Consider the following 20,246-nt stretch of genomic DNA (forward strand, 5'->3'; position numbering starts at 1 on the left):
AGGAAACGTAGTGGACTGGAAGCCCAACCGGGATTAATTGACAGGAGGCAGGGGATTCATTGTGTATGTCTGTGGATGTCTGTCCACGTGTATCCGGACACCCGGATAAAATTGGAGGGGTGGGGCTGGGTGGAGAGGGGAGGGTGGGGAGGGGCTGGGTGGGGAAGGGAGGGTGGGGAGGGGCTGGGGAGGGTGGGGAGGGGAGGGTGGGGAGGGGCTGGGTGGGGAGGGTGGGGGGTGGGGAGGGTGGGGCTGGGTGGGAGGTGGGAGGGGTGGGGCTGGGTGGGGAGGGGCTGGTCACCCCGTGGTGCCCTTACAAAACTCAACGTTTAACCTACTCACGCCGGCTTGTGCCCGCCCTCATAGTCGGGCATATTTGCGGAATACACCACGTGGTGCCGCCGTTGTCCCTGGCCATTGACCGAGCAACCCAACGTTCCTACCAGCTCCCTCCGCAGGTATGTGTTTGTTCAAAGTAATGGATTAAAAGCAGGGATACGAACAACAAAATATAATTTCAGTGTAACGACGAGGCTCGTAGTGCTACTGCCCTGGATAGATGGAGGACTGTGGATTGAATGGGAATGCCATTCCCTCTGATGTCAGATCAGGCCTAGTCCTGAAGAGAGACTTCGGAAACAGAGGCCGCAACGGAGACCCAAACCCATCGCCTGCTCCTTCCGGCTCAAGCCTCTCACCGAGAAGGAGAGGTGAGTGCCGGGGTTGTATGTGCGTACCCCCCAACTTACGACGGCTCGACTTTCGACCCTCCGCTTTTACGACCTATCTTAGAGTAAGAACGGCGAAAACTCGTATCTACGACCCCCTTGACGACTGTTACTGATGCCTAGTCGATTGGCGACGAGTCTGCACATTTCGATTTAGAGCTTTCGTGACTGCAAGGATTCACCTTCTTTGGTTCTTTCGGTAAAGTCACGTAGAATGAGAATAAAATAATAAATTAATAAAACAAAATAACGCAATTAAATTCTCACGACGTTTCGGCCACAACACAAGTGGCCTTCATCAGGTGAAGGGACGAGACTGTCTCGAGGACAGCGCTGGAGCTCCAGCGCTGTCCTCGAGACAGTCTCGTGAGAATTTTATTGCGTTATTTTATTTTATTAATTTATTGTTTTATTCTCATTCTACATGACTTTACCGAAAGAACCAAAGAAGATGAGTCTGCACATTGTCATGTCTGCACATTGTCATGTGCAGACTCGGCGCCATCAGGCGATAAGTCTGCTGCGTTTGTCACGCGCGGAACAGTCTGCAGCTGCGCCTCGAGCGGACGCATCTCTTTCGCAGAGCTATCTTCGCTTTTTTGTAAATTTTTTAAAAATGTTCGCCTTTCTCTACGTCTGAGAAGAGGAAATGTGACGCACACGCAGAAAAGTACTTAAGAATTTTCCAATGTAAGTGTTTTTTTTTTAACGTAACAAATGTTTGAAAAAGTTATTTGAAGTTACAATTAATGTTTGTTTGGGTTATTTTCATTTATTTTCGAGGTAAAATTTGTTATTTTTATGGTACATAACGGGTTTCCAGGAAGGGGTTCGACGGCTCGACTTGCGAACCAATTAGGTCGTGGGTGCGGGGGGCGCCTGTATATATTTTGAACTTCTTTCGCACCGTACTTAGCCAGCCACGCTAATCAAGAGGTTTCGGGGGAAGGACAACAAACTAAGCACACACAAAAAAGGTTGTGTGTGACCAGAGGGCTAGGCCTAATACTACCTTAGGTCTGAAGCGGGATGATTAATGTGTGCAATTAAGAAAAACTATTAATACATAATTGATGAGATCTGGCTATAGCTGTGCATCTGAGATTAAGTTCTATAATGGGATTGGCGAGGGTGGTGGTGATACATGTGGGAAATAAAATTTTCTTTTTTTACAAACGTCGGTGCTAGAAACACCACTAATTGCAATCTGTCATGGCAGTACTCACGTCATCCTGCAGGCTGGTGCAGTAATTAAGCAGTGCATATGTACTTGTTGAATTTAAAGCACTGGCTTTCAGCTGCTGCATTGCCATAGAAAATTTTTGTAATAAAGAATTGGAATGACCAATTTGGTGGGCGGTGGAATGGCCCAGCGGGGGAGCACATGTTCAAATCCAGCGGCCAACCCGGATAATCGCTGCGGGTGGTGCGGACGTTAAAGATCCCCCCCCCTTCCTGACGTAATTCGCAAGAGCGGGTCGCTACGTGCGACAGTGTCGGGGTCAACATTTGCCAAGTTCTAAAATTAATTTTATATATATATTTTTAAACTAATAAAACATTCAAACGAGGTGCCCCCTCGCCGCCGTGCCACAGGATCTTCCTGCAGAGCAACCGCGTGTTCCTGCTGAGGAACCGGCGCCGGGCGTTCGGGCAGTGGGCAGCCCACAAGGCGAGCTCTGACCCGGCCCCCCGGGGGGGCGACGCTTCCGCAACGGCGGCGCCGCAGCTGGCGGCGGTGACGACGGCGGCGGAGGCGGCGGCGGCGGTGGCGGCGGCCGCGGCAGCCGCGGCGAACGCGTCGGTGGGAGGGGGGTCGATGCGGCTCAAGGAGCGACGGGCGGCGCGGAGCCGACGCGCCACGCGGGGAACGGAGGACGACATCATCCGCTGCATCTGCGGCATCTTCCGCGAGGAGGGGCTCATGATCCAGTGCGAGAAGTGCGAGGTGAGTGCCCTCCGTACGTTCGCGTGTTGGTGCGTGCGCGTGCAGTTCCCGTGTTTGTATGCTCGTGTGGGGAGCGGTAGTGTAGCGGTTAGCGCGTTGTGCTAGGTACCTGACGAACCGAGTTCAATTCCTGCTCATGGCCAACATCAGTGACGATTGTCTGAACTGGTGCTAGGTAGACTCAGCCTAAAATGAGTACTTGGTGTGGTGTGTAAACATCACCACTGGGGAAACAAAGGCGGCCGGACAACGGTGTTGGCCACCCACCACCTCGTGTGCCGTGCCAGCTTTCATAGGTGCTCGCCAACATCACTTGCCCCAACAGTCTATACTGGGCATCTTTGTATGCTAGTGTGTCTGTGAGTGAGCGATTTCTGAAATGGGTGTTTACAGCCACCGCATGCCCAAGCGGCTTTTGTTTCGCCGGATATATGGGGCTAAACTGGAACAGCACGAACTACAGAAGTGATGGACTGATATGGTACAGAAGGATGTGCAGCTGATGTGGCTTGCCGATGATTGGTACCAGCAGTGTTAAGATGGGCCTCTTTGGAGGAGGTTTGTGAAGGACGCTACTGGGGTGTTTAGAGGCAGTTGCCCTCATTCAACAACGGAGGGCACAGGAGCGATTCTCACAACAACGAGTGGAGCGCCGGGCACCTAAAATGAAGAAAGTTGGCCCAGTCGAGAGGACATTTGATCCATCTGCCAGTCATCTCAGTCAACCCATGCACTTGGGTCTCTTCCGTGACCTCTTGCCAACGAGCCTTCGACACTTCGAAGATGCGCTCCAACGTTTGCATTTCGTAGTCACGAGTGCGTGTGTGTGTGTGTGCGCGCATGTGTGTGCGTGTGTGTGTGTGCGCGCATGTGTGTGCGTGTGTGTGTGTGCGCGCATGTGTGTGCATGCGTGTGTGCATGCGTGTGTGCGTTTATGCATGCGTGTGTGTGATCTTTGTCTTTGTGTGTGTGAACGCATGTGCGTGTGCCGTGCCGCGCTGCCATCACCGCCCCCAGGTATGGCAGCACAGCGACTGCATGCGCGTGGCTGGGGACGTGGAGCGGTATCTGTGCGAGGAGTGCGATCCTCGATCCATCGACAGGGTAAGACCCCCAACCACATGCGTAGATGGAGGCAAAGATTCCCCATCGTGGTTGTGGGTGAGCGTCGTGGCTGTGGGTGAGCGTCGTGGTTGTGGGTGAGCGTCGTGGTTGTGGGTGAGCGTCGTGGTTGTGGGTGAGCGTCGTGGTTGTGGGTGAGCGTCGTGGTTGTGGGTGAGCGTCGTGGCTGTGGGTGAGCGTCGTGGCTGTGGGTGAGCGTCGTGGTTGTGGGTGAGCGTCGTGGTTGTGGCTGTGGGTGAGCGTCGTGGTTGTGGGTGAGTGTTGTGGTTGTGGGTGTGGGTAAGCGTCGTGGTTGTGGGTGAGCGTCGTGGTTGTGGGTGTGGGTAAGCGTCGTGGTTGTGGGTGAGCGTCGTGGTTGTGGGTGTGGGTAAGCGTCGTGGTTGTGGGTGAGCATCGTGGTTGTGGGTGAGCGTCGTGGTTGTGGCTGTGGGTGAGCGTCGTGGTTGTGGGTGAGCGTCGTGGTTGTGGCTGTGGGTAAGCGTCGTGGTTGTGGGTGAGCGTCGTGGTTGTGGGTGAGCGTCGTGGTTGTGGGTGAGCGTCGTGGTTGTGGCTGTGGGTGAGCGCCGTGGTTGTGGTTGTGGGTGAGCGTCGTGGTTGTGGCTGTGGGTGAGCGCCGTGGTTGTGGCTGTGGGTGAGCGTCGTGGTTGTGGGTGAGCGTCGTGGTTGTGGGTGAGCGTCGTGGTTGTGGGTGAGCGTCGTGGTTGTGGGTGAGCGTCGTGGTTGTGGGTGAGCGTCGTGGTTGTGGGTGAGCGTCGTGGTTGTGGCTGTGGGTGAGCGTCGTGGTTGTGGGTGAGCGTCGTGGCTGTGGGTGAGCGTCGTGGTTGTGGGTGAGCGTCGTGGCTGTGGGTGAGCGTCGTGGCTGTGGGTCAGCGTTGAGGCTGTCGGTCAATGTCTCAACTGCCGCACGGGGAGATCTATTCAAACTAGCAACCTCTGTATTACGAGTCGAGTTGTGGTAAAGCTTACACGGCGGCAGCATCTGTCGCACACTGACTCAGGACGAACTCCAGGGGTCTGCAAAATCGCGTCGACGCAAATGCCACAACTATGGTCAACCTTTGCGTCTTTGTGTTTTTACACAATGATGACTTCTCGTTGTTCTCCCGCTAATGTCCCCGTGCAGGAGGTGCCCATGGTTCCTCAGCCACCGTTCGCTGAGCCAGGCAGAACTTACTTCATGTGTCTGGAGCTCGACGAACTGCTCATCAAAGTGGGTGAGTGCAGATGCAACCCGCCACTGCGGTATACCGCCAGGTTCCCTATCCACGTTGCTCATTATCGGCATTCAAAGGAAAGTGTATTTCCCCCAATTTTGTATCCAAATTGTGATATCGGCGTCATTTCACGAGACCTAAGTATCCAATCGGATCCCTCACAGATCCGATTGGAAATACCCACAGAGCGACCTCTGACATCCCTTCAAGTGACCCCCAGGTACACTCAGTAATGGACAGCAATTTTCCCATGCACCCTGACACACGAGAGATATGTCCTTTGCTCGACGGCCGTATGAATATTTTTATTTGAAGAGCTGTAATCACATCGATGTGGTGATCGTGACTCTCCCTGTGCTACTTTACTAGGAGCTGCACATGTGTTTTTTAGAGTAGATGTTCCGGCCACGTAAGGTCAAGTTTACAGACAGATATGCACACACACACACATGCACATACAAAGATCCCCGGTATAGCCTTAACAGACTGTTGGGGAAGGTGCTGTTCGCACCTTTAAAGGTCGGCACAGCACATGAAGGAGGTGGTGTGACATCTATGTGTGCTGTGACATCTGTTTGTATGTGCTGCGACATTTCTGTGTCTGTGTGTGCGATGACATCTACGTGTGCTGTGACATCTCCCCGTGTGTCTATGCTGTAGGCGACTGCACGTATGCGTCCCGGGAGCTCCCTCCTCGGCGGTTCCCCCCTCGCCGTGCGGGGCAGTCGCCCTCCGACCCTAAATCCCTGGACATCATGCGCATCGAGAAGCTGTGGAAGGACGACAGGTGACATTTGCATCACCGCACAAACATTATAGTTGAGGTAAGGGCGGTAAATGTGCAGCCCTGCATGAGGCTGCGGATGTCTCGTGTGATGCAAAGGGCATTGCTGATCCCAGCGTGAAACATACACAAGCCGAGCTCCCTTCTCTGCCTCCACATACAAATATACTTTAGTATATATATTTTCGTATATATTTGTATTGCTTAAGCAAGCAAACTCTGGACAGGTTTTGACATTCTCTCTCGTCAGCAGAGTCACCCTTGTTAAACAAATGCTGCTGTGCGATCACATGTTATTAGAAACATCACTCCATGTAAACATCGGTCTGGAAAGCCAATAGACCGACTTCCTATGTCCTGCCACCACAGTCCAGTATCGGATGTGTGGTGAGGCTCTCCAATGTGCACAGCTCCTCCGAGGAGACGACAGACCTCACACATGCTCCAGTCTTGTGTTTCACCGTGGTCACACGTGTCAGGGTGGCTACAGTAACCCCAAATGCGTCAGGGTCGCTAGACTATCCCCACTTCCACATATTGACCTTTGCCACTGCTGACTTGTTCGCAAATGACTACGGTATGTCCAGGCCGACCCGTCTTGTCTGCACCATCGATGAGGCATTCTGCAACGTCGATGTGCATTTACAGTCCGTTTCCACCGATGATTTTTCACGATGTTCCTTTGCGGCTAGAAACCTTTTTCCGTGGTTTCAGACGGCCATAGTTTATTTTTGTTCAACAGGATTAGAATTAGACAAACCCAGGATAGCTTCGTTTGCAAGAGTTACCTGGGACATTGGCCTACCGGAAGGGGGCGATGATTGCTGTGCATTATCCCAATTGAGTAGCATGGCCATTCGGTGGGTGTCTGGCGACAATTCAACACGTCTTGATCGTTCCATTTTGCTCGCGACCGACCGCTCCGCTGGCGTGCCCGGTGTTCGGCGCGAAGCCTGCGATCACGCACAGGCGGTTAACACCCTGTTGATTTTTGTTGGCGTCCGATAATGCATCGGCAGCCGTAGTTCGGCGCCCGACGGGCGACCAAAGTCTCACGCCTTGTTTACTTTCAGAGGCACTGCTCGTGGAGGCCTGTTTAGACACGTTTACTGTCCGTGATGCTGCCCAGCTTGAAACGATCAAATGCGGGGGGGACTCGGCAGGGTTGAGCGGGGCGCCGCAGCCGCGAGAAGCGCCGCTAAGTGCCCTCGAGTGGAGTTCACTCAACGCTCCGAACCGGTTGCGCCCGTGAAACGCGACGGAATGTGACGGAGTCACCGGGTGTATTTTTTTCGAAGTTTTAAAAAAATCTCACTTTTCAGGAGCTGTTTGTTTTCTCAGCCTAATCCGTAGGTCTCTCGTTTTTGTATTTCCTCTGCCAGAAAACGGTCTGTCATTATAAATTGAAATATGATGTATATCGAATATATTGCAGATTAATATATTTATTTTCGTTGAAGCAACAGCCAGACACCTGCAAAAACGAGACGTTCCATCTCAAAGGGAATATCCAGATTGTAATAAAAACATTAAAAATATTATAATTGTCAGATACCATTTCAAATAAATGTTGTGCTCGTTAAAAATGTATTTTCAAATAATGATTGGTGGATAGAGCCACTTTAGATGTTGAGTTTTCAATTAAATTCAGCTCCTGCAACGAGGTTTTTAATTTGTTGACGATAGTTCCCGGAAGAAGATGATGCCACGGACCCAGTGCTGTAGGAGTCCTAACTTCATTAGGACTCACTCACCCTCCATCAGCACTCACCCCAACAGTCTGTGTAGGCTGTTAAGGGTGCATTTGTATCTTTGTGTGAATATATATGTCTGTGTCTGTTTATGGGGAGTGGTAGTTTAGCGGGTTAGGACACTATGCCGTGAAGCCAGCGACCCGAGTTTGATTCTCGCTCATGGCCATGACCAGTGACGAACATCTGGACCGAATCTGGGCCTCCTCTAGGTCGACTCAGCCTCAAATGAGTACCTGGTGCGATATTTGAACATCGCCACTGGGGAGAGAAAGGCGGTCGGGTGTGGTGCTGGCCACCCACTGTCTCGTATGACATGCTGGCCTTAACAGGTGCTCGCTAACAGCGCTTGCCCAAACCAGTCTGTTTTAAGGCTACACGGGGGGCTGTGCTGTTATTTTTACTTTCCCCCGCACCTTCCGATTAGCACGATTGGCTGTGTATGTTGCGAAAGAAGTTCAACAAGCTTACATATAGCGGGCTATAGGGGGGTATGTTTGTTTTTCACTATGTATATACGTGTCTATGTATATACGTGTCTATGTATATACGTGTCTATGTATATACGTGTCTATGTATATACGTGTCTCTGCGTCTGTGACTGCGCGAGCAGCGGAGAGCGCTTCGCCTATGGGTACCACTACCTGCGCCCGGAGCAGACGCACCACACGCCGTCGCGTCGCTTCTTCCCCAACGAGCTGTTCCGCGTGCCGGTGTACGAGACGATGCCGCTGCACGCCGTGGAGGCGCATTGCTGGGTGCTCGACCAGTCCACGTACTGCAAGGGTGGGCCCTGCCTCCCACGCACGGCACGCACGGCACGCACGGCACGCACGGCACGCACGGCGGCAACCCCCCGAAGCACACGCGCCGGCACCGGCACCTGCACTCGCGTGCGGGGCGGGCATCGTCGGCGCGGTCAGCGCCGGCACGATTAAAAAACGCCATCGCCGCTGCGAGCACCATCGCCGCACTGCTACCAGCCGCTGGTCGGTCGCTGCCGCCATTAGGCTTTGTAATCGATGCCATACTCATCGACACTACCGTCGTTACTGCCAAGGACAAAGATCGCCGGTGTAACCTTAACAGGCTGTTGGGGCAAGTGCTGTTAGCGAGCACCTGTGAGTGCTGGCACGGCACACAAGTGGGTGGGTGGCCAACACCACGCCAGCGCGGTCACCCGCTTTCGTCGGCGCTGGCAATTTGGGCAGAACCATCGCCACTGCAAGCACCATCACTGTTTTCATTCTGGTGAATACCATTGGAATCGCAACCAGTCGCCGCCGTTCCCACCGTCATCACCATCAGTACCCGCCATTCGATACTAAGTGACAGTGATGTCACCACGGCGCCTGTGCCAGGCCAGGTGCACTTTGAGGCAAGGCTCGCTGACAGGAGGTCTCGGGACAGACCCACGTGCCATGGGTTGGCTGATTGAGATGACTGTGAGATGTACCAGCTGTACCACTGCACCCCCTACTTTGCTACCACCTTCATCACCAACACTTGCACGGTCACCTCCGCCATCATCACTACCAGCACTATCATCAACACCATCACCACATACCAACGCAATCACCACTCATAATAAAGATTTTTGGGTTAGATTGCATTATTTATAAATGTGTCGCAACCCTCCACCACCCACACGGCCAATCAGTAAAAAACATGTGTCACGTTGACAAAAGACAAATAGTTCACTATGTGTGTTATAATTTGAGTACGACGTTTCGCTTGAAATTACATCCAGCATCTTCGGGAGATTTGCCAGAATAGTGAAGCCATCCACCTGCTTCCGGTCTTAAATAGTGCAGAATGACGTCATCATTGTTGAACCCCATCAGGTTTCGAGATCAGAGGCGGGGGTGGGGGTCTATACAATTATGTAATAGATCAGTAATCAGCCACTTAGCATGTGACTCACCTAAAGTAGTTAACTATTTGTCTTTTTCGATTTAAAGCTTTCGTGACTGCAGGCATTCATATTCTTGGTTCTTTCGGTAAAGTCACGTAGAAGGGAAATAATAAAATAAGAAAAATAAAACAATAAAATTCTCACGACGTTTCGATTGCAACACAAGCAATCGTCATCTGGTGTGAAAACCACAGCAAGAAAATTTGAAAAAAGTAAAAAAAACGCCACTTTTTTTCAAATCTTTTTGCTGTGGTTTTCACACCTGATTATGATTGCTTGTGTTGCAATCGAAACGTCGTGAGAATTTAATTGTTTTATTTTTATTATTTTATTATTTCCCTTCTACGTGACCTTACCGAAAGAACCAAGAATATTTGTCTTTTGTCAACGTGGCACATTTTTTACTGATTGGCCGTGTCGGGTGGTGGAGGGTTGCGACACATTTATATATAACTCGATCTAACCCAAAAAACCTTTATTATGGTCGCGAAAGCCTACGTGTTAAACAATCACCACTGCCATTACCACTATTATCACCACTACCAGCACCATCATCAACACCACTGCCATTGCTACCCACCAGCATTACCGCCATTACCATCATTACACCAGGCCGTATGATATTAATATGGACTTTACACCACAACTGATATCAACATTTTAGCCACCGGATAACAATTCTAAGATGATTGTTTGACTTTGCCTTGTGGCAGAGAATGAATGCCAAGGTCAAAGGCAATGGGGGGAACATTGCCCATGAGGCCTCTTGAGTCATTTGTGATTTTCATTATTTATTTGGTTGTTTCCGCATAATTAATTCTTAATAATGTTTAACCATGATCCGGTCAGGGTTCAGGCCATCCGTTAGTCATTGGCGTCACGTTTCATCATTGTCAGCGGTAATATATTAAAAAATATTGATTCGGTTGCATCAATTTTACCCTCAATGAATGGCGACTGCAAACACACATATCCATTTCCGCTGTGTGTGTCTGTCTCTTTTCTTGTTTAATAGTTACACAGTGAGTGAATGTTGCAGTGATCAATGCTCTCACTAATCAGCTGGTTTGCTTGCAAAGTTGACAATTTGATTCCCGCAGCAGCCTCCTTAAAATTGATTTGGGTGAAATTGTCGGAACGTTACGTCCGCTGTAGAGCAAGCGTGCATTAAAGACCCTTCTCGAGATTGTTCGCAAGAGCACGTGCTTTCTAAGTCGTTGTCGCAGACAAATTAAAAACGTTCAGGAAATTAAATTGAAGCTGGTTGTGGTAGGACGCGCGCCTATTCAAGGGTTGATTTATCATGCGGAACCGTTGACACTCTCAGACCTGCTGGGCGATGAGGTGGCCAGGCAGCACAGCAAGTGGGTTTCGCAAGCCTGTGTTAACAGACTTTTCAGTGTTATTCCTTCACGTGGGTTTGATCTCTCCGGTTTCTCTGATCTCTTCCCATGTGCAAAGCAATCTGCAAAATGGAGTTTTGTGAAAACACAATCCAATTCAGGACCCTCATAAAAAAGAGTTTTCAGACTCCTGGATGCCTGCATGTCATTATTATAGTTTTCAAATTTCCCTTGGAATACATACTCCCATTACTCAATGTATATGTTAATGTGGGAGCTCATGTGGATAAATAGTAACCGTTTCCTATATTCATGCAGGAAAGCTTCACTGAATCTCAAGGATATTGTTTTTTTAGGAGAGGCTCTACATTGTGAACAGCTGGTCGATCGGCAGGTGGAATGTGGATGCGGTAAAGTGTGGGCACTGCCACTGCTTCTCAGACGTCTGCCCCGCGTGGAAGGGTGATGCCAATTACCGTGTAGAGAGGCTCTCCTGAGCCTCGCTCTGTGAAGGTGCTTCCTGCCAGCAAGTGGCATGAGCCAGTAATTGCAGGGACTGTGCCTTTACCGACATTGGGACGTTTTCTCTTCTTCTTGCAATCCCTTAATGAGTTTGTTGCGTGTGGGAGGAAATCGGAGCACACGGAGAAAATCCAATATCTCCACGTGTGCGATATTAATGCATCGGAGCGGAGCGTCACAACTCAGCCCTGCAGGGCCCTGCCAGCTTCTGCCCCCCCCCCCACCCTGCCCCCCGCCCCCCATCAGACAGCTCGCGCAATTAACATCACGGGGCTGCACCGGCACGCACGGCCGGCCTCTAAATCACCACCGCACCCCCCCTCTCCTCTCCCCCTCACGCAGAACGCGCCGTGGCCGATGTGTCGTGGATTCTGCAGTTTGCATTCAGTTGGCGTGACCTGACTGACAGCACACGCACGCCTTCTGGCTCAGATTCTGCGTTTGAACCCAGAGTGGCCTGCAGTGATTACATTGGGTCATCAGGCTTACCAGCACGAGCACAGCCCTCTCTGTCAATCCCACTGCCAGATGAGGGCCTCCTCCCCCCGTGCACGTGCGGTGTCGTGGGAACTATTTGACCCTCTGCTCACCGCGGCTGACCAGCGCTGGGTTGGTGAGAGAGTTTGAAGGCAGGGAACATGGACGTGGGAGCATAGCAGTAGGGTGCAACAATACGTTTTGCTGCACCGTCGTCTCTGCTGCCCCCGCAGCCTGCAAACACCGCAGGCTGCGCCGCACACATCCGAGCACGAGCCGGGCTCCAACCTGCTTGGCTTCCAAGATCCAATGCAATCGGGCACATTCTGGCTGATTTTCTCAGAGGCCATTTATACGTATATATGTTTCAAACCACACCATTGCTAAAGGGGGGCTCGGTGGCTGACGTGGTTAACATAGTCCAAGAGAGCAAGGAGCCAGCATCTGCTATCGGACGTTGTGTTGCAGTCTGGGCAGCCAGGTTTCTTTACAGATTTCAGCTGATAGCAGCAGCAGCAGCTAAAGCAGTTTGCCGAGGTGAGCGGTCAGCTCAGGGGACGTATCATGATTGTTAGAGTCAAGTGACAGCACTGCTAGGGTCCTGGGTTTAAGTGAATTTAGTTTCTGGGTCTCAGCCCAGTCACTAATTACTGCCACAAAACAACTGTATTTTTTAAGAAATGTTTTTTTTTATTAAATCTCTCATCTGGGGTGGAGCTGTGGCGCAGTGGCTAGTGCATTGCGCCGTGAACCTGGCGACCCGAGTGCGATTCCCGGCCCCGGCTAACATTCACGGCGAGTGATATGAAACACCGGAGCAAATTTTGTGACGTTACGGTTTGTTTATTTGCTTTGCAGTAATTGGTGGCCGTGGATGGGGCAATCTAACATGTACACGTGTGGTACAGGGAGTGGAGAAGTGGCACAGTAATTGGCACTGCACCGCACCGTGAACACGGCCTCGGCTAACATCGGTGGCGACGGGGGAGAGGTGGGGGATGCGGGGGAGATATCGGAACCGGTCTTGGGCTCCCACCTACCACCAGTTACACTGCCCAGCGGCGACGAAGTGTGGAAAAAATAATCCCCTATGACCATCGTCCAGCAGTGGATTGACAAAAGGGCTGTATATGCACGTAGGCATAAGTGGGGAGATCCGTGTCTCCTACGTGTTGGAGGCAGTGGTGAATCCGTTAGCTCGTCTCTGGACCTCATTTGTTGTAAGAAAAAAAAAATAACCTCGGTGATGAATCATCACTATAAATCTTGTGTCCCTTCACCTCCTTCAGCAGCAAGTCCCAGTGGCACACGCAGCGTTTAATGAGCACCCAATCAATAACTGTGAAATTGGAAGTCAGCCCCGACGATACATTATTTCTCTGTTTACCCCAGACATCCTCGCTGAGTCTGAATGCTTTGTCAGGAGCGCTTGCCTGCGGCGCTCTGCGTGTGTGCGCAGTTTGAGTACAGTGTTCTCTGAAATGCGTGGGTTTTCCCTGTGCGTTCAAGTGTTCTTTGCTCCCACATGCTTTTGCAAATCAGAAAGAAATTGGGAAGACATGCTAAGGAGGATCTTACTGATGATGAGTCTTGAGACCCGGTGAGGCTCTCCTGGTGAAGTTATCTTTTTATTATTAACGCTTTCCAACTAAGCGTTAATGCATTGGCTCATTAGGGACTTTGAGCGACTTAAAAATATGCAAATGTTTTTTTAAGGATTTACCTAGAACTTGGCAATAAAAGAAAACTGAGAATTGTTGTAAGCCTTTTTGGCCAAAACTATGGCATTGTAAGCCATCAGAAGGTAATGCTGTTATTGCTAATTAAATACTATATTTCAGTAGACAAACATGTGTGATGAATGTTACTATATTTTTGCAACATTTTGAAATACATTGTCAACTTATCATTCCCATCTCATGTTATCCACAATCTGAATGGGCTCAAAATTTGAAATAAATATTTGACCTATATATATTTATGTTAATAATTATGCTTCAGAATTATTTGCAACCTTTGGTCAATTCATTTCTGGATAAAGGTGAGTGATGCCAATTGAGTCACGAGGGTTGTTTGACCATACTTCAACACGTTGGTCAGTGTGGATTTGTAAGTGGGGGGGGGGGGGGGAAGGAGCCCAGGACCGATTCAAACATCACTCGCCTATGATGTTAGCTGGGAATCGAACTCTGTTTGCCAGGTTGATAGCGCAGTGTGGTAACCACTACGCTACCACTGCACAACCATTAGTTTGCATGGAGAGTAAATGCTTTTTTTGCTTTTAAAGTTTTAATTGTGCAACAGTGCCACCTGGCTGTTACAGTATGCATGTGTGTGTGTGTATATCCTCGGCTCTCGAGCTGGTTTGCAAGTGACATAACTTTAGGTACATTTCCCAAGGAATTTCACGGTGGAAATTTGGATGTTCGGAACAGCCATGTGACAAAGAGGCAGTGTCGTAATTTTGAAGAGGGAGTCTGTAATGGTTGTTCGCACGCATGTGTATGTTTGTAGGGTGGAGGAGGGCATGTGTCAGTAGCACCCAGAGGTCAGTTACAGCGGGGATTTACATCGCAGTCTAAATGCAGGCGCATCTGAAGAGGCCAACCAATCGGTGGGACACCCTGAGGGAAGTAGACTCGATCAGTCGTTTGAAAAAGAGAAACACAGGCGGAAACGAGGCCTTGGTCCTGGACTTGAACAAGTCGAGGAGTCGACAGCGCGGACTGCCGGGGGGACGAAGTCAGCACGAAGGGCAGCAGATGAGACGGAATGACCTCCCACTGAGTGGAGGATTGACTTGAGGCTTCGACAAAAAGCCTTAGTTTACCGGAGCAAAAGAGCGTGTGGAGAGGTGGCAGAAGTGTGCGTGGTGGGGAGGAGAGTAAGGTGAGGCGGGGGGAGAAGTAGACGGGGGAAACTTTATGACCAAAGCAGGAGATGATAAGCCAAAATAGTTGGTGATGATGAGAGCGTAAGCGTGGCCCTGTATCAACTGTGCCACAGCTGCGAGCTGTGGCAGAAAGAATGAAGTGGCGCAAGGCATTGACTGCGATGGCCTATTCACCCCGACCTGTTTGTTTTGCTAACACCGACGGGACACTCGCCCCCTCCCGTTGGCAGGACGTCCCGCGGGTGCGCAGGAGAAGGACGTGTACATCTGCGACTTCCGCCTGGACAGGTCGGCGCACCTCTTCTTCAAGATTCAGCGCAACCCGTACCCCGTGTGCACGCAGCCGCACGCCTTCCAGGTCTTCCAGCAGCGTCTGCAGCCCAAGCGAAACTACACGGTCAGCAGCCCCCACGCTCACACGGCGCACGGAAACAACAGTTCAGTTAGTGTCGTCTTTAGCCAAGTGCCAGTGGGGGGTGTCCCCATGGTGTCGAGGTCAGCCCTCTACATATGTGAGCTCCCAGAGGCATATGACTGCAGTGAAAATTGATAACTGTGCTGTATTGATGAATCAAAATGAGTATGATACCAGTCAACCCGTGTATTTTTATTTGTTTCACTGCTGCCTCTTGGAATGGCTGTGCTGTCAACTCTTTTTGGCCTGATCAACAAAATTGGCCACACATTCAACTCTTGAGTTAGTGGTCTGGACAAGGCTGAGCGATTTCTAAATAGATTATGGTGGTCACATGGAAAGTGTGATGGGAATACAGTACTCCCTCGTTATTCGTGAGAGATACGTTCCGGACATGCTCGTGAATAGCAAATTTCGCGGATAATGATATTGACCTTTTAATAAACTATTAAATACATGAAAATGATAATAACGCAATAAATAAAATTGGTTATAATAAAAAAAAGTTTATTAAAATAAATGTTAAAGTATTCAATCATAGTTTGTAAATGAACTTACCTTAAATTATGATCATGCTGTCAAGTGCAAGGATGCAGTAATGATGGTGCTGACGACGATGATGATGATAGTGGTGGTAATGATGATAATGTTGATAAACATTGTGATGTCGTTACTGCTCCCACATAGACACATCCGGATAGACTGGTGGGGGGGGGTCATCCGGATCGTCCGTAGATGAGCAAGTGCTGGCAGGCGAGGCAGCGGTGGCGGACGTGGAGGTGGAAGGGAGAAGAGAGCGAGGCTGACCCTCTCTCTCTCTCTCGATGCAGTTGTCGTGTAGAGTTCCAGATGCGAGTCGCGGATAGCCAAAATTTCGGATAGCAAGTTTGTGAAAAACGAGGGAATACTGTTGCGCATCGCCGATTTCGTGAGCACACGTGAGTGCGTTATTCCATCTGATTCGTTCCAGCCTGCACGCATTTTCTGTCCGTGATGGGGTTTCTCATCGTTCACAGAAACTGTTGAATTTGAACAAATGGGCGAAACGTTGGACATTGTGCTGAGCAACGCGCGGCACAACCCGCGAAAAACCAACACGGCGGAACTATTGTTTTTGTTTTATATTCATCGGTTCCTAGTAGGGACAGCACAGTTAAGTTTGACAATGGGGAATATGATAATAGCCCACCACCTATTCCATCCTTGCAAATAAATGCTCGGTCCCTTCTGCATATTGTGACTGGGTGCCCTGTGCATGTCAGCGTCTGAAGAGGTGAGAGATAATTACTTTGTCTTTTGTTGTGTCGACAGCCCCACGAGGTACCAGATTGTTACAAGCGCAACGGAGGAAGGTAATAAACGCTGCGTTTTGCCAAGGCTAAGTGTGGAGCTGACCGGGCAGCAGGGCTGCTTGTGAACAGCCTCTGATGTTTCCCCGTGGCACGGAGAGCTGTGACCACCGATGAAACAAGGCAGCCGTGCAGGGCTGCCTTGTGATGGTTCTCCTGTGGAATTCTTGATAGGTTGCCTTCATTACCAGTTATCATGGGACGCGGTGGCGAACCCAGCCACCCAAGTTCGATTCCCGCTCGCGGCCAACACCAGTGATGAACATCTGAGCCAGTCTTGGGCGTCCCATACGTCGACCCAGCCTCAAATATTTTTTCTGTGTACGAGGCAAAAATATATTCAAATTTAAACCAAATGGCCTTGTTATTGCGAAAGAATGTGTGTAAACTTCGCCGCTCAGGAGACAACGGTGGCTGGGAATAGTGCCGTGCCAACTTTAGGAGGTGCTCATTAACAGCACTTGGCCTAACACTTTGTTAAAGGCTATAGTAAAAAAGATTGAAAAAATGCTCATGCCACACTGTTGGTGGAATAGCCTCCACTAAAAAAAAAATAGCTCATGTTTGAGATGTTTCACTTGAAAATTATGATTTTTTAAATCAAACTCATTTATAATGCAATGTATATCCGCTGAAATAAACAGCAGTTTAAGACATTTAAAAAAATATGATATTTCTGTGCATGAGGCTAACAAATATATTCACATCTAAACCAAATGGCATTGTTATTGCTGAAGAATGCCAATCGACCCAAATGTTGACAAAAATCCCACGCTACATTTCTACGCGGCCCGCTATTGATTTTGCAAAAGGTCAATGACGCACCAGCAATTCACTGCTGCGTCACGAATACAGCAATGCCGATTAACACAAAACATCAATTTGTTTTACTCCAAACGATTGCTTCCAAGGTCGACGTGGAAAAACGACAAGTACAGGCGCGGCAGCGTGGACAGGCAGCACACCTTCCGACGGGCAGAAGAGAGTTCGCACGTGGCTGCCAAGGACCCGGCCCAGGGTCCTGCGGTTGTCGGGCTAGACGAGGGCCGTGACGGCGAGGTGGTCGCGGCGACGGCGACGACGGAAGAGGCCTTGCAGCCTCTGCGCGAGGAGGCGAAGGAGGAGGCGAAGGAGGAGGAGGGGGCGACGGAGGCTCGCGAACTGGATGGCGGGGGGCAGTCTGGGGAAGAGATGGATCGCAGCGGGACCGAGCGGTTGGATTCCCTGCTGCTGAGGCTGCTGGACAAGCTTCCCGCACGCAGCGGTGAGAGAGTCTCGGACGCAGGACGACGGGGGACTCAGAGGTCAGGGCGCTGAGGCCCCCAGGCTTCTTCAGGAGGGTCATTCACATCACGGCGTAGTCGGCGAAGGACCGTTTGCGCCGAACGTGCGACTTTTGCGACGGCGTTCGCATAAACCGCTCTTGGCCGGCGTACGCCGGTGTGTCTCCAGTGATTTGATCCACGGATCACGAGAGGCGGGGGGCGACCACGGGGAGGGTGGCGCTATTTTTACTCGAGGGTCGCCGTCCGCTTCGAACGTCGACCGCCAACTGATGTGCGCAATTTAACGGAGCTTGCGCATCAAGACGGAGCGACGTGCAGGACCCTTTTAAGGAGGGTCCTGCATTCGGACGTTTGGCCAATATCAACGACAGTGTCAACAAATCCTGTCACGTCTGATGTGTTCAGTTACTTTTTTTTTTATTGTTGTTGTTTAGAATGTGATGAATTGCATATTTTGGCTTGTGTGTGTCTTGGTTACGTTATGATTGCCCTGCCATATAAACCCAGTCACTGTTATACATCCTGTAGCTCTACCTTGGTGCTCCCAATGTTTAACATGCTCTTAATATTTATCTTTGTGTTGTGTGTGCCACTGTCCCATGTACGTGTCTACGCGCGCACATGGGTTTGCGTGCGCCTGCATGTGTGTGCGCGTCTACACCTGTGCCGGCGTGCGCGTGTGTGTGTGTGTGTGTGCGCGTGTGTGTGTGTGTGTGTGCGCGTGTGTGTGTGTGTGTGTGCGCGTGTGTGTGTGTGTGTGCGCGTGTGTGTGTGTGTGTGTGCGCGTGTGTGTGTGTGTGTGTGTGCGCGTGTGTGTGTGTGTGTGTGCGCGTGTGTGTGTGTGTGTGTGTGCGCGTGTGTATCTGTGCACGCGTGCGCTTGAGCGTACACGTGCCGTCTTTGCGTGCCCCATTCGCCCACCCCAACCCCCCTGCATTTGCCCTCTGTCCGCCGTTCCCTCTCCCAACCCTCCAGCAATCAACGCCTCCTACCTTTTGGGAGAAGGCAGCGGGAAAAAGCTACGCAAACGGCCAAAGGTCTCGGAGTGATGCGAATGTAGAAACGCGAGGGAGTGGGGGGGGGTGGGGAGAGTGCGGCGGCGGAGGAACGCAGCCGCGTGAGTGCCTTGATTGGTGGAACCGTGGCTCCTACCGCGGCGCTGAGACCACCGACGCCCGGGGCTCCTGCAGCCAAGAACGTCGCTGGAGGGCGGAGGGGGAAGGCTACGTTTGGTGGGGGTGGGGGTGGGGGGGGGGGGGAGAAAAATAAATCGTCGACGAGACGCAACCGGATCGTGGGAGAGACTCTTGCGTGGTCCAACGGCTTCGTGGTGGAAGACGTGGCTGGGTGGCGGATCACGGGGCGGGAGGCTGTAGCCAGTGTTGTTGTTCCCGTTGTCAGAGCACCGAAGCCAGCACTTGCCGAGGCGTCCGCGGGGAGCTGGGACCAAGCGGGGGGCGGGGGGGGGGGGGTCGCTCTGGAGTGTTGCATGCTTTGACGGTCTCAGCCCGGTCACCGTACGACCGCACGACAAAACTCGCCGCAGGATTTGATTTTTTTTGCACTTTGATCCGTCCGAGTGCGGCTCTGCCGGGGGGGGGGGGGGTGGGGTGGTTGGGGGGGGCTCATTCGAGGTGTCGCGGAGATGGAGCGAAAGTGCTTCGCCCGATCCACACGTGGTAAGGTAGACCCTTGAAGGATGGGGAAGATCTTGTAGTGGTTGCTTCGCGTCATTTTACATTCGTTGCGTGTGGCGGGGGGGCGGGGGTGACCTGTAACACAGTGTGTATTAAAATAGTGCGCATTAAAGGTCTTAAAATACGTGGAAGCATTTGCGGTAAAAAAATGTATTTTGCCATACGTACACATTGTCAGTTTCTACTTACATTGGGCAGCCTGGAGCCAGAACCGGGGGCCCCCGATTCATGTAGAGGTTTCAAGCATTTACTCGATCCCTGCATCGTCCAGTGGAAACTCCGCAACACAAATTATTCCGCTAAAATTGTAGATTTGTGGCTCGATTCCCCATTGCGGAAAATTGGTTGAAGCCCCCCTGCCGCCCCCCTCCCCACTCTCTGCACGTAAACGGTCGGTAGCTGGTGGAGTGCCGACAGGAGCCACCGCTGCCTTTACATGCCGACGTGAGAACAATTCGCCCCCGCCAGCGGACTTAGCCGACCGCTCGGGGCTCCGCATGTGCTCACGTACGTGTGAGAGCATCGCCCTCCACGTGCTCACGCACGCGTGAGAGTATCGCCCTTAAGCCAAAAACAGTTAAAGCTACTTAGAAACGCCGATGATGATGATGATTACAATGGTGAAGATGATGGACGAGGATTATAATTTTGTAATGATGAGCAGGATAAAGGATAATAATGAATAAAATAATAGCGATTATAATTATTATTGTGGTGGAAACAATCATTGAGATCATGAAGATGCCAATAAGTATGGTGATTATGACAACTGTGAGAAATGAAAACGATGATAATGATGCTG

General features: G+C 51.0%; 1 protein-coding gene across 1 annotated transcript in view; it reads left to right on the forward strand.

Moving 5' to 3' along the window:
* Window positions 1-18,978, forward strand: part of LOC116950675 (uncharacterized) — a 64,356-nt gene extending 45,378 nt beyond the window's left edge. Inside the window, exons 5-14 of the mRNA XM_076072987.1 lie at window positions 607-710; window positions 2,325-2,676; window positions 3,694-3,780; window positions 4,922-5,012; window positions 5,673-5,799; window positions 8,161-8,333; window positions 14,928-15,094; window positions 16,424-16,463; window positions 17,360-17,725; window positions 18,723-18,978. Coding sequence (XP_075929102.1) covers window positions 607-710; window positions 2,325-2,676; window positions 3,694-3,780; window positions 4,922-5,012; window positions 5,673-5,799; window positions 8,161-8,333; window positions 14,928-15,094; window positions 16,424-16,463; window positions 17,360-17,725; window positions 18,723-18,796 — 1,581 coding nt within the window. The 3' untranslated portion in view covers window positions 18,797-18,978. The remainder of the gene's footprint in view (window positions 1-606; window positions 711-2,324; window positions 2,677-3,693; window positions 3,781-4,921; window positions 5,013-5,672; window positions 5,800-8,160; window positions 8,334-14,927; window positions 15,095-16,423; window positions 16,464-17,359; window positions 17,726-18,722) is intronic.
* The last annotated feature ends 1,268 nt before the right edge of the window (window positions 18,979-20,246 follow it).

Source organism: Petromyzon marinus, chromosome 40, assembly GCF_048934315.1.
Source record: "Petromyzon marinus isolate PM22_M1 ecotype Great Lakes invasive population chromosome 40, UKy_Petmar_22M1.pri1.0, whole genome shotgun sequence".
NCBI classification, from domain to species: Eukaryota; Metazoa; Chordata; class Hyperoartia; order Petromyzontiformes; family Petromyzontidae; genus Petromyzon; species Petromyzon marinus.